The sequence below is a fragment of the Crinia signifera genome, chromosome 1 (genome assembly GCF_055691185.1).
Source record: "Crinia signifera chromosome 1, ASM5569118v1, whole genome shotgun sequence".
Taxonomy (NCBI): Eukaryota; Metazoa; Chordata; class Amphibia; order Anura; family Myobatrachidae; genus Crinia; species Crinia signifera.
Genome location: NC_139217.1, coordinates 425861987 through 425876080, shown reverse-complemented (window position 1 = coordinate 425876080; position 14094 = coordinate 425861987). Strand labels below are relative to the sequence as shown.

Genomic DNA, 14094 nt, shown 5'->3' with positions numbered 1-14094 from the left:
GCTGCCATGTATGTGATGTCTGCTGACTACACATGTAATGTGATGACCTTGCTGGGGTCCCGGAATTATTTTTATTGTCTGATCGGGTCCCATAGCAAAAGAGTTTGAGGACACCTGCAATAGGACAAGCAAATAAGGACTTTTTAAGGTCCACTGCCATTTCAACATGGAAACTGAAAGTGTCCCCTATTCAACAACAGATTCCCCCATCACATCTTGGATGGTCTCGCAATTGATATCGTTAGACTGCACATGCATTGTGGCCACAGTGCACTTTGCACCAAGCTACAGTACCTGTGAGGAATTAGTCATTGAGTGATTGACAGGAAGAGTCCACTTGGGTTAGCAGGATCTTTGGCCATAGAAAGATGGGAGTCGATGTTCCTTGCATCTGTATCACAGGTGTAACAGAGTACACAGTCGCTTAGCATAATGCGATGGCTATGGCCATCCTGTTCAGTTGTGGGCAACTGCTACACTTGGGATGCCTCTCCTGTGACTGACTGCACTGGCATTGCGACCGCATTATAAAGCAGACCCCAAATGCTTTGGACTCGGAGGCGGCTGTTTGAGTTAATACCAGCATCAATTAGAGAGCAGAATATGAATTTAATAGGAACAAGTGACATCACAGTATAACTGTGGTAATGCAGTCATTAACAGATTTCTTCAAACCACAATTTTGCGGCTTTTAGAAGGTCTCGTGGATATAGATCACATGATGAGCAGGAAAATAATGTCAGGATCACTCAATGCTTTCAGCTGACTGCATCTTGAAAACAGAATGTTAGGAGTAACTACTGTTTCTGTTACAGAAGGAAACAACTGCAAATATATTCAATGTTCAAGTTCTGCATTTAAGAAAACTAAATATTTTTTTTTATTTCTGAATGAGAAAAAATAGTAATGTATTATTTCAGTAATGTAGAGTTGCAGAATTGTGGCATTCAGTAATACCCCTTTCATTTTGCCACTTTGACCCGGGTTATTGCTGGGTTAACTCGGCTCCCTGCTTGGTGTCAAAGGGTAGCTGAAAAATAACCTACAGTTCCAGTAACCCAGGATTCCAACCTGGGCAGCTACGATGGTTGGTCTGGGTTATGGGGCAATGTGAAACGGGTAAACCGGGTCATCCGACAATGGTCCCATTCAAGCCCTATGGAAAGTCATCTCCAAGTGCTAGTAGAGGTGAAGCCCCATAAATATCCTGGGTCCAGCCCGTCGTATTCAGTGTCCCTAACTGGACGCTGGGTTTGAAAGGGCTAAATGGACCTGTAGTTAGACCTTCACCCACAATTCAGTGGGTCTCCTAAAACCTATATGATCACTTATTTCTTAATTAGATTATTATTGGATATGGGTGTCAGCAGCCCAAGTTTTAATTAAAATAACATTTTTAATAGATATCTGAATTCACTGGGCTCACACCCCCACCCCCGCCACCCCAACCCCCACACACGCACACCTTAAAATTGGGTGGTGTTCCCAGCACCCCAGAAGTCGCAGCTTCCTGATGAGGCATGTTCGCTGTGAATTGAGTCATCGTGGCCCCACCCCTTGCCTTAGAATGTCTGTAGTCTCTGCATTTTAAAGTGATTCTGCATAACGACCTCCACTAGACCCCTGCCCAGCATCAAACACCCCCCTTCCCCTGCTTTTCTCCCAAAATGTCTCACCACGTCCCCTGCCATGCCAAGCTTGCTTCCTCTTCCTGCAGGGAGCAGGCAGCATATTGGTAATACAATACAGTTCTCAATAATTAGGAATTTCTATAATTAATAGCTTGAAGTCCTTATTTATCTAAGCTTCCTGCTTAGCTGCATGCCATGTGACCAGTGGCTAAATGAATGGTGATAGCCATCTTCTGTGCCAGAGAGAACAGCCAGGGAGTCCGCAACTAATGGTGTGTATGATACATGTAAACTGAAGACCTATTTTGCTCTTTGTTTATTTTTGTGTGTAAATAAGTTATAAAATATGTTTTGATATGTGAATACACACAGTTGATTTGAATAGACATTGTTTATTATTGCACAAGTTCTGTCATACACAGGAAACACTAGCCACTTTGCAAGAAACAGAAAGGAGACAAACAAAACTGCTGTCAACAGAACTCCAAACCCCTGAAGACACAGGTAACATAAAACAAATGTCAAAGAGAAGAGCAAAGGGTGCAGCACGAACCTCACAGAGGGCAGAATGGCCACAGGATATATTCCCTGTACCATGTACCAGAATGAAAATATTTACATACCATCCCTTTTAAGAACAGCAAGCCAGCTGATTCACCAGCTACACTGACAGCAAATATCATTACAGGTTGAGTATCTCTTATCCGAAATGTTTGGGATTCTGAGCATTTTGGATAAGGGATTATCAGCCCCCCACAGGAAAAAAAAAAATCCCATTGGCCCCCATATGAAAAACTATCACACTGGTCCCCACGGGTAACAAAAATAAAATACATTGGCCCTCACATGAAAACAAGAGACAAGTGAATACCAGTGGTGGTGGTGGCTGTAAACTGGAGTGGATATCTCTAGAACAAGAATAGCTGAAGGCACACTAGTGTGCCACCGCACAGTGGTTGAAAAACGCTGCTCTACCTGTATTGTAAAACCGATTTCAAAATCCCTGGTATAAAAACTGTTTGACAAATGAGTGATTGACTGTTATTACAATTGGTTTTAAGGGCACGCCAACATTTCTCAGAAGCCCAATGACTGCGAATGCTAGATGGCAGGTGCGCCCACCAATATATGGCATGCTCACACATTAAAAATCATAAATATTTGAAACCCATCCAGAAGGTAGCAATACAGCCATCTACATTTTTAATCGGCATGTGTAGGTAATAGATTCACTTTGAACGTATTATATTAGCGTCTGTAAAATCTCTTTTAAAAAATCCTGCTCTTGTTAACTTTTCCAATGCTACAGTAGTTAAAACATGTGTTGTAAATAAGTTCTGGCAATTATGCTATACCAGCTCATTGACAGGATTGTACCAGCTCACTGACAGGATTGTTTACAAATAGGGCCTGTCGTGGAACTTCAGACTAGGGTGGCTAATCCCAGGATCGGGATTGGCGGGATCCCGGGATTTGGCCCTAAAATCTCCAGGATTTGAATCCCAGGATTTCATCTTCCAACTCCAGGATTAGCCTGCCCATGTGGAATCTAATGCTGAGCAGCATCTGAGCACCCCCTCAGAGGCTGCCCGGCGCTACCGTCCCCGGCCGTGCAGCTTTGCACAGCTGACGTGATGTCAGCAGTAACGCTGCGCAGGCCAGCGCCACACCACTCCATGGAACGGACAGTTTGGGGTGGGGGGTATGCAATTTATTAGGGTGGCTCAATCCTGGGTATTCCAGGAATACCTGGATTGAGCATTTTTGAATCCCGAATCTGCCTCCGTGATTGGCATCCCTACTTCAGACTGGTCGTCTGGAGGCTTGGTCTCCATTCTCTTTCTCCTAGCAACCCAAACACACCACACAGTAACCCCGTCACTTGTACCGAAAGCTTAGAGGTGATGTTAAGGAGGGGACAGCAACATTTAAACACTCTGGACAAAAAGAGGAGAGCCAGACTTGCGCAGAAGGCACAGGCCAGAGGTTGCGCAGGTTGTCAGCCGCTATGAGTACTAGTGCCTGCATGCAATGGGTATAACTGGTGTTGACAACATATGTAGTTACTAGTATCAACATTATTGCAGATAGCACCACTGAATTCTAATCAATACTGTACATCTAAATAATTAAGAGGCTGGAACATAATTTCTTATTTTTTGGTTTTAATGTCTGTATAGAGAAGTATATTGAAGAAATGCGTTGCATTCAAGATGTGCTCAATAAAATCGTTATCCTTCAGAAGAATGAAAGAGATACACTTGCAAAAAAATACAGGTAACATATAATATTAGTTTTGTTGAACTCAAAATACAGTATGTTGTCTGTATATTAGGACGTACGGAAGTAGTATTTATATATTGTGACATATGGAAGTATGTCTGTATATTAGGACATACGGAAGGAGTGTTTATATATTGTGACATATGGAAGTATGTCTGTATATTAGGACATACGGAAGGAGTGTTTATATATTGTGACATATGGAAGTATGTCTGTATATTAGGACATACGGAAGGAGTGTTTATATATTGTGACATATGGAAATATGTCTGTATATTTGGCAGGGTCGCAGACACTCCCGGAATGTCCGTGAGACTTCCGGAATCCTCGGACATCTCACGGACTCCCGGAAGAGGGCCCCTTTCTCCCGCAGCTGCTGCCACCTCCTTTGCGCACTATGTTCTGCGCATTCGCTAGATGCCGACGCCGTCGTTATGATGATGCTAGTGTCATTGCGTTGGCGCCGTCAACGAGATGCCGCTGCCAGAGCAGTAACTTAGGAGGAGAGAACAGCGTGTCATAGGGGGCGGGGTAAGTGTATTATTCCCTCACTGGCAGCAGCATTCACTAGCCCCTCTGCCTGCTCTCCAGGCGGCCTGCACTGTCCCCATGAGAACTCCTTCCTTGCCTGGCCTCTCTCCCACCTGACTCCCCTCTGCCTGCTCTCCTCCCAGCACTAGTGTATGTCCCCACTAACACTAATTCCTTGCCCTCCCCAGGTCTCTCAGCACTATCCCCATGGGACGTTCCCGCGATAAGCGGGACAGTTGGGAGGTATGATCACATAATGAAAATTTGGATAGTGTATGGTTTAATAAAGGGGGAATAGGGTCTACATTCAGTGGTGTAATAGAGATAGCTTTGTGTGCACTGCAAATGGTATAATATAGGTAGTGTAATGTGTAGAGTGAGACATGTTACAGTATTAGAGCTATAGTAGAGGTGGAGAAGTGTGGAAGGGGTGTGTGTGTGTGTAATAATATTACAAGGGGTCTCTCATAGTTTTGATTGTATTGTTGTTGTTTTTAAATCCCAACAAGGGCATCAGCGGATTCATTTAGACAAGGAATATTAAGAGACAAAATAGCGAAGCTGGCATCCAGACAGAAGGCATTGCTGACAGTAGTGCGTAAACAGAAAGAAGTGGCTCTGAGAATAATGGCATATCAACAAGCCAGGAGGTCAGATGCTAATAATGGAGAGACGAGCTCATCGCTACGTGATTGTGATACAGCTTCTGGGAGGAATCCGATATCTGCTTTATGTACGGCTAATGAATGGCTCACTGCCAGTATTGCTAATGGGAGCACCATGGTAACTAACATGCCAGCAGTGTGTAGCGTGGCACACAGTGAAAGTCACCAATCCCACAGATCATTTACGAGAGACATTGCAGACTCTGTGATGAGCAGTACTAGAGCTGTTTCTACTGATGCCCTGGTATGTGAATGGACGGTACAGCCCAGCTCTGGTATGTCACTACATGAGATTCCAGGGAGTACAGAAAAGGGCTCATTTAGCGGAAATACATGTTCCACCATCGCCTCCAGGGAGTTTCACGCGGAAACTAATAATCATTTGGAATATACAGCACCAGGACGTAATTCACCTAATTCCATTCATGATACATTAAAAATTACAGACAAAACCAACATTAATGTCAAAGCGATTACCCGCCAGATAACAGATGAAAGGCACCAGACTGCTCAATCTTCAAGGTCTAACCTTGAAGAAGCCACTTACCAGGCAGATATGTCAGGTTCTAGTGTTTTGGTTGGTGCATCAGACAATGGAAGGCCTCAACACTCAGTCACAGGGCACAGAAGTACCAGCTGGGAGCAAAGCAGCAACCCCTACAATGAGGACACGCTGTCATCTAAAAGACAACAGAGGTGTATAGGAGCAGAAAGAAAGATCCGAAAAGTTCCAATGAAAAAGCTTATTAAAATGGGAACGCTAAAGCCAGGGGATGATGTCATGTGCTTCCAGTTACAGGTACTGTATTTTAGTCTATAAACTGGCCTAAGCATATTGTATAATATAAGCAATAATCACGTCACATGTGCTATCAGTGCCAACCTGAAGATTGCATATAAAATCACCCATTCACATAAGCACATATAACATTGCTCATCCAAATAAAGGCGAAGCCCGCAATGCGCCATTAGAACAGTATAGAAAGGTACCTCCGTCACCCTGACAACTGAATTCAGTCTTATAACCAGTCATTTAGATAAGGTACCCAACCTTCAATGGGATGCGGATGGTAGTACGACAGTGTCTATGGCAACACTATATGGTCGACATGCACAAGGTCTATAGATAGAAAATGGAGGACACAAGCAAAAGTTTGACATGGCAATGGTCAACACATGAAAACGTCGACATGTGTCAACCTTTTGCTTGCATCAACCTTTTTCATTGTTGACCTTTTGGTATTGAACTATTGACGGTCAACCCTATGATTCATTCCCACCTTGACAATGTCTGGTATTGTTCTGGTGGTGCTCCCCTATATGTTTGGCAGCCCCCTGTCACTGACAGATCTGCTTAGCAAGGCTGGGTTACATAAAAGCTGTTCACATTTGTACAGCATGTATTCATGGGAGAAAGAGGGAATAGGAGCATGGCCAGCAGCTCACAGAGCACTAGGTATGACCAAACCGTGACAGTAAATAGGAGGTTTGGCTAGCGGATGCTTCATCCTGTAATGCCAGGCCCACTTTTTTGTTGAGGACACACGGATTGGTGCAATGATGATTTTGGGAGGTATGACTTAAGGTCCATACACACTGGGCGATTGTGCCCAGTGTGTATGGACAGCGATGTTCATTTTCATCGCTTCGGGTAAAGACGCTCAATGCATACACAGTGAGCGGCTTTCCCCCTGCCCAACGCCGTCAGCGGGGGGAGGGCGGCTTTGCATAGTGCAGCAAAGCCGTCCTCAAAGCCGTTCATCTCCTGATATTACCAGCAGGTGAACGGCTTTCCCGGCGATGATGCAGGAGCGCGCAGCAGCGCTCATCGCTCATCGCTGGGGCATACACACTGGGCAGCTTTGAGCTGAAAGCCACTCAAACATGCTGTTTTGAGCGACTTTCAGCTCAAAGTCGCCCAGTGTGTATGGGCCTTAAGTTCAGTCTACTTTCATATTATGTTTGGTCTATGTTGCTTATAATATAGGTTAACTCATAACACACCATACAGTACCTTTGCTTATGCTACTGTGTGTGTGTGTGTGTGTGTGTGCCACCATTAACAATGTTCATCTGAATGCTGGGTATAGCTGTTTTGTAGTGCATGTGTATAATCTCTAGATCTTGTATTTATATTTTTTCCCCCAAGAGAAGATTCAAAAAGCACTTTCATATACAGTAATTGAGTCAAGAATCTACTTTTGATCATGTGCCCTTTGGCAATGAATGACCAATGTGAGTTTTTGAGCTCAATGCCTATGTTAAATAGGTTTCCTGTATCTGCCATAATCATTTATGCGCACAGTCACTGCATGTCACAGATAATTAAATTGCCCCATAATATTATTACTAGTATCTTCCAGAGTGTATTCAATGATTACACATTCTGATACACAATTGACAGATAAGTGTACATATTGTAATTGTGCTGTGTAATGTTAGATTGACTGACAGAGTGACTAAACACAGGCGTACTTGCTGACTTCTTCATCTTCCTCTTCTGGAGAACGATGGCATTTCATCTGGTTTATTTTAGCTAAATAACCTGTGTAATACATGAGTGTCCAGGTGTAAATAGATTGTATTGTAAGTAAGGGGGCCTACACATGTAGAGATTTTGCTCAGATCGCTCAGCAAGATTGCTCAGCACACAGCACTGCACAGCGATGTGTGCTGAGCGATTTGTAAGCGCCAGTGTTCTCCAGTGCGATTAAGTAGATTTATCCAGCATGCTGGATATTAGTCACCAAGCGATAGCTATGGCCCCAGATACGGAGCAATGTAGGGGCATTTTCTAACCGATTTAGTCAAATTAAGTCAGATCGCTTAGAAAAGGCCCTGAATTGGCCCATGTACAGTATAGGCCCCATATTCCTATAACTTATACAGATAACCGCTTTATACAGAAACAAGCTTGTTGGCAATTGTTCAGATTATATAGGGCCTAATTCAGACCTAATCACAAGACAAATTTGTTCTCAAAATCAGCAAAACCATGTGCGCGTTTAGGTGGGGCAAATGTAAAGTGCTGAGAGAGTTAGATTTAGGTGACTTATTTTGTTTCTGTGCTGGGTAAATATTGGCTGCTTTATTTTTACATTGCAATATAGTTCTCAGATTGAACACACCCCACCCAAATCTAACTCTAATGATACAATTGCCCCACCTGCAGTTCACATGGTTTCGCTCATTTTGAGAACAAATTTGCCTTGCAATCAAGTCTGAATTAGGCTCATAGTTACAGTACACATTTTGTACATTCCTGATTCATCCAGTGTCCATAGCTAAGTACTGTTGCAATGTATGTAAAAAGCTGGTACATTTTTTATATTTTGTTTACAGGATATTATTTAAGAGTGAATAACTGCAATATGTAGTGGAGCAAGGACCTGGGTGTCTCAAATTGACGTTAATAAATATTGGACAATGACATTTCAAAATTAACAGAGTGCCCCCTCTGCAACTGGGTGATCTTAGCCCCAGAGCTACAAGACCATAGAACAAATATTGGCCTTTTATTAACAAAGAATTGTAATCAAAGCGATCTCACTGGTGATTATTTCATTCCAAGCATCCACGCGGCTTGTTGAACTTTACTCCGTTATTTTTAGTTTTTTATTAACTTTACCATTAATAGTACTGTCACCATTGTTTTAATACTGCTGTTCGCTGCCATTGTAATTTTTTTTCCTTTCCCCACCATTTTATATGCTGTGCGCCCCCACATGGGTGCCTATAACAGTTGTTTCTTTGGCAAGATGCACTACATGTGGACCTGTTTATTCATTGTATATCATACTACACATGTTTCAGTCACATGCGCACAGCGTCTATTCCCGCAGCCAGAGGGGCTGGGGGCATGGCTAGAGGCTCACAGAGCCTCTGGGCCATGCCCCCACAGCATCAAAATGGGGTGTGGCCTTGTGAGACGACACAATATGCCACGCCCCCTCCTGCAAGCCACGTCACCTAATTTCGGGAGCACGCTAGTGTCCCTCCACACCATAAATACAGGTGTGAGGTATGCTCTCCTGGTACATCCACAGGTGAGATAAAAAATACCTGCCACTGATTTAGTACACTGCAACTTCCCATTTTGTGTCATGACTTCCAAGAAATCGTGTAAGGGGCATCATGATGTGTGGCATAATGTATAATGGGCATTACTGTATGTGGTATAATGTGTAATGGGCATTACGGTGTGTAGCATAATGTGTAATAGGCATTACGGTGTTATTGGTACTTTTATATGACCACGTCCCTTCCCCATGAAGCCACGCTCCTACATTTTTGCTGCGTGCCTTTGGTGCGAACTCTCCCTGTTTTACCTGTGGGCAGTCATCAATTCTCTTTCTGGCACAGGGCACCAAAATGGCTAGTTACGGCACTGGTGCTATGTAATGTGAATAAGATTGTGCTAATGTGTGGTGTAATTTGAAATGGGAGTACTATTGTGTGGCCACGTGAGACCACGTCTATCTTTCGGTGTGCGCTGTCCCTTTGTAAACTATGGGAGGGTGCAAATTTATAGTTTGCAGACGGGCGTCAAACACCCTAGCACCGGCCATGATTGTCAGTTCACACATAGGCAGCAGGGGCCCCCACATCGGTGTGGAGTTTATATGCTCTCCTTTCGATTGTGTGGGTTTCCCAAGTGTACGTTGGATTCCTCTTACAACCCAAAATCAAACTACAGTACAAGGTTAATTGGTTTATGGCAAAATATTAAATATAGTGCATATTTAGAATAGAATCAACTTTATTGGCCATGTATGCTTCCGCACACTAGGAATTTTTTGTGGATTACAGTGCAGCATCAAGCAGGGATGGGGGGGGGGAGATATTACATATATTACATAAAGACATTACATGCATTCCATTTCTAGCTACGACTATGGTGGTCAGGTCGCCAAGTAGGTACACGTTGTTTGGCTGTTGATATTGGGATTGCATTCGCTTTGATTGGTTTGTTCAGGTGATGGACGTCTAACGTAAAGAAGCTTCTTGCGGATCTGGATGTTTTGACGGGGATGGATCTGAACCGTCTTCCGGATGGTAGGATGTCGAACAGGTTGTGACCAGGATGCAGCCTGTCCTTCGCGATCTTCTCAGCACGATTCCTTACCCTGGATGAGAACAGATCCCTTATCGGGGGGGGAGGTCGGTCCCTATGATCCTTTCCGCAGTCTTCACTACCCTCTGCAGTTTTTGTTTGTCATTCTCGCTTGCGCCACCGTACCAGATTGTGATCAAGGAACGTAGGACAGACTCCACAATGGCGGTGTAGAATACGCACAGAAGCTCCTGTGGAATGCTGAAATTTCCTGAGTTGCCTCAGGAAGAACAGGTGCTGTTGGGCCTTTTTGATGTTTGTGGTTATGTTTAATCCCCATCTTAGGTCTCTGGACATGGTTGTCCCTAGGAATTTGAAGGATTCAACCCGCGACACCACTGCGTTGGCTATTGTTAGCGGGACCAGTGCATTTGTTTTTTTCCTGTGCTGCTGCACCACTGTGTCAGCTTCTCCACTGCACGCCTGTATGCGGTCTCGTCACCATCCTTGATTAGGCTGATGATAGTGGTCTAGTTAATACAGATTCTAGACTCCACTGTGGACAGGGATTGATGATGTTTACTCTATATAATTAAGTGTTATTAAATGAGTTAAGTTACTGCTGCCCAACAGTATTTTAATGATAAATAGCCCTAAAGAATATTTTTTATTGCTGTGACGTGCTAGAAAAGTACTATTTGGGGCTGTTTTATAAGTAGATTCCTCAGATGTTTCGTTTTTTTTACTTTGCTTTGTAAGCGTACACATTATATTGTTATGTTACCTAGTTACAGGACCAGATTACCACATGCCATTACATGACACACCTCCTGAAATAGCTGCTTAGACTGCATTCATTTCTTATCACTTTTATCCCTTTTAACACGTATGGGGCCTACACATGGAGCGATTTAGGGGCATTTTCTGTGCGATCTAACTAGATCCCTTCGAAAATGCCCCAACATCGCTCTGTGTGTAGGGGCATAGCTATTCTGATGCGCAGCCCCGATTGTTGCTATCGCCTGGCGAGTAATATTCAGCATGCTGGATATTAAATAGTCAGGGCCAGTGTTGTCCCCAGAGAACACTTGCCCTGACAGATCACTCAGTACACAGCGCTGACACATTGCTGTGTGCTGAGCGTTTTTGCTATGCATTGTGAGCGATCTAGCATCATTCAGAACGCTCAGCACTCTCCATGTGTGTAGGCCCCTATACTCTTTGTGTACTCCAGAAGATCCAGGTAGGAGGGGCTGCACCGGTGTGATTGACAAGCATTGCAGGATCAGGGTATGATGACACAATACACAGCTAATCCTAGCATCACATAGATCACTGTGGGTGTATTTATTACCAGTTAGTTATATGGCACACACATATTCTGCAGGGCTTTACATATATGTTTCAAATCAGATCCTGAACCACTGGAGCTTATAGTATATATTTCCCACCAAATATACCAGCACACATTATTTGTCAGGACCCAGTTGACCCATACCTCCTAGCTTTTATAATTCGAATAGCAGGACCAGCCACGTTGGAGGCGCGACCGGTCCCAGGAAGGGGGTGGAGCCTAATACCGCGACACCCATTCACTTAATTTCGAGGGTGGCACCATCCCTCTGGCTCTCCCAGCATGTGCATGGCATCTATTCAAGGATCACAGTGATCGCAGCCCCCCCACCCTCACCCCAACTGCACCGTGCAACCATGTTCCAAATACCGGGTCGGATCCAGGATTTTGATATAAACGAGGTATAAGTGGTCTACATCCAGCTTGAGTTACTACTAGCAGTCTGCATGCCTAGATTTACTGTTCCCAGAGCACAAGTCAGCCAGGTAACAAGCATCAGTGTATTGTACATCGTCATACTGCAATGTTGGATGTAGTTTCCCACATTATTCTGGTCTATTGTCGCATTGTTATTAGATATGAAAAATATCTCCAATGTTGGCATAGACTTGGTTTCTGGTTAACACTTACAACCATGGCATATTCTGTACTGTACATGTGAATTTCTGTCCTTAATGGTTTAGGGACATATTCTATAGTGCTGTAGGTACTTATATGTTAGTTGGGCGCCCACTAAGCTATTTGTTTAGTTTTCCATGTCCCCTCGCGGGGTGCGCTACGCTCACCACGCTTCGGGCTCGGTGGCTCGCTGCGCTCGCCACACTATATATGATCAACTCCACACGGACATGGATAGTGGGGGTATGAGCGTACTAACTATAGTGGGCGCCCAACTAACATATAAGTACTGTGCTGTACATTCAGTGGCGTAACTACCTAACTTTCGCCCCCTCGCAGATTATTTTTGGCGCCCCCCCTCCCCTCTGCGTACCTGCCCGGCCGCATCTGCCTGTCACAGTCCCGTCTCTGCCGGCGCCGGCTCCTGCTGCTATAATGAAAATGGACTCTTAGAAAATGGCTGCCCCCATACTGCAGACAGAAAACTGTCTGCAGTATGGGGGCAGCCATTTTCTAAGAGTTCATTTTCATTATAGCAGCAGGAGCCGGTGACGGCAGGACAGCAGCGGGTAAATGGTAACTATAGCCCCGCAGACCCCCGGCGCCCACATGTTCTCTGCATCTCCCCGCCACCGCGGGGGCTGCGGAGCTATAGCTACGCCACTGTGTACATTATTAGTTGGAGCTTACAATCTATTTTCCATGCCACAGACACACTAACATTCCACTGGCAAATTTTAGTCACAATATTTTTATAGCTTTGTTTTTTCCTGTGTATTATTTTTATAGTAAGTCTGGCACTGTTCCTAAGTACATTTCCAGCCTGTGCCGTGACAAAGTGAAGGTTACATTCTTAATCTCCCTTCAATATAATTTAGGATCTCTCTGCTACTTTTCTTTCTGCAAAATATTGTTTAGTAGCTGTCTTCAAAATACACCCAGTGAAACAAAGTACAGTGTCAGACTGGCCGTCAAGAGTACCAAAGAAATCCCCAGTGGGCACCACGGCACACAGAATCCACTCAGATATTGTGCCCAAGATATGGTCAAAAGCATGTGAGTGTGATTTTGGGGGTTATTCTGGTTCACTCGCAAAGGCAAATTCACTCTCTAATGGACAACCCCATATGCACCGCAGGTGGGGCTGAAGTAACATGTGCATGTGAGTTATATTTGGGTGGGGGTGTACTTCAAACTGATCTATTATTGCAGTGTCAAAATAAAGCAGCCAGTATTTACCCTGCACAGAAACAAAAAACTCCCAAATCTAACTCTCTCTAGCTGGGAGGCTGGCAAATATAAGGTGTTGCTCTTGGCCCCTGGAAAGCTGTGCAAGTATGCCACTTTCCCTACCAGTCCCACAAACTTCCCAGGCACTTACTGTTTTTGTTTATTTATTAACATTTACTGGTCCATCCATATTTCAGGGGTTCTTGGTAGGCTATATGGGCTATAGCCATATGTTAATTACCAGAAATATATTATATTATAGAGCAGTTTCCAGCGATGTCTCACTGTTATCACTGCTTATGGGGATCCTCCACACGGTATTGTAAGAAGTTGTCAACTTGAATCCAGTGGAGCAGAAAACAGTTCAAATAACATCCAGAGATAAATAAAGAGGCCCAATTTAATTTACATTTGATTTATCCAATTTATGCCATTTTGACCCATTTTCTGGCTATTGGGAGCAAATAGTTGATTATCATTCGCTCCATACATTATCAGATTTTTCCTCCATCCATAAAGATTGGACAAATAAATGTATAGTGTGTATCAACATAAGGATGGCTTAGCTCAATAATTATACTTATGCTGATAATGTCATATTAACACATCACATTTTCTTAATGTGTAATACAAGCGTAATGCATGTCAATGTTATTTACAAAGTTTAGTGCTTTTAACTCATTCATCATCTATTAGGATACCACAGACATACCTGCTCTTCCTAAACTA

General features: G+C 43.8%; 1 protein-coding gene across 8 annotated transcripts in view; it reads left to right on the top strand.

Moving 5' to 3' along the window:
* Nucleotides 1-14094, top strand: part of ANKRD31 (ankyrin repeat domain 31) — a 188853-nt gene that overhangs the window by 116871 nt on the left and 57888 nt on the right. For all 8 annotated transcript variants that reach the window (XM_083151923.1, XM_083151922.1, XM_083151925.1 and 5 more), the window contains 3 exons: nt 2054-2135; nt 3812-3908; nt 4955-5909. In XM_083151923.1, the coding sequence (XP_083008049.1) occupies nt 2054-2135; nt 3812-3908; nt 4955-5909 (1134 nt within the window). The remainder of the gene's footprint in view (nt 1-2053; nt 2136-3811; nt 3909-4954; nt 5910-14094) is intronic.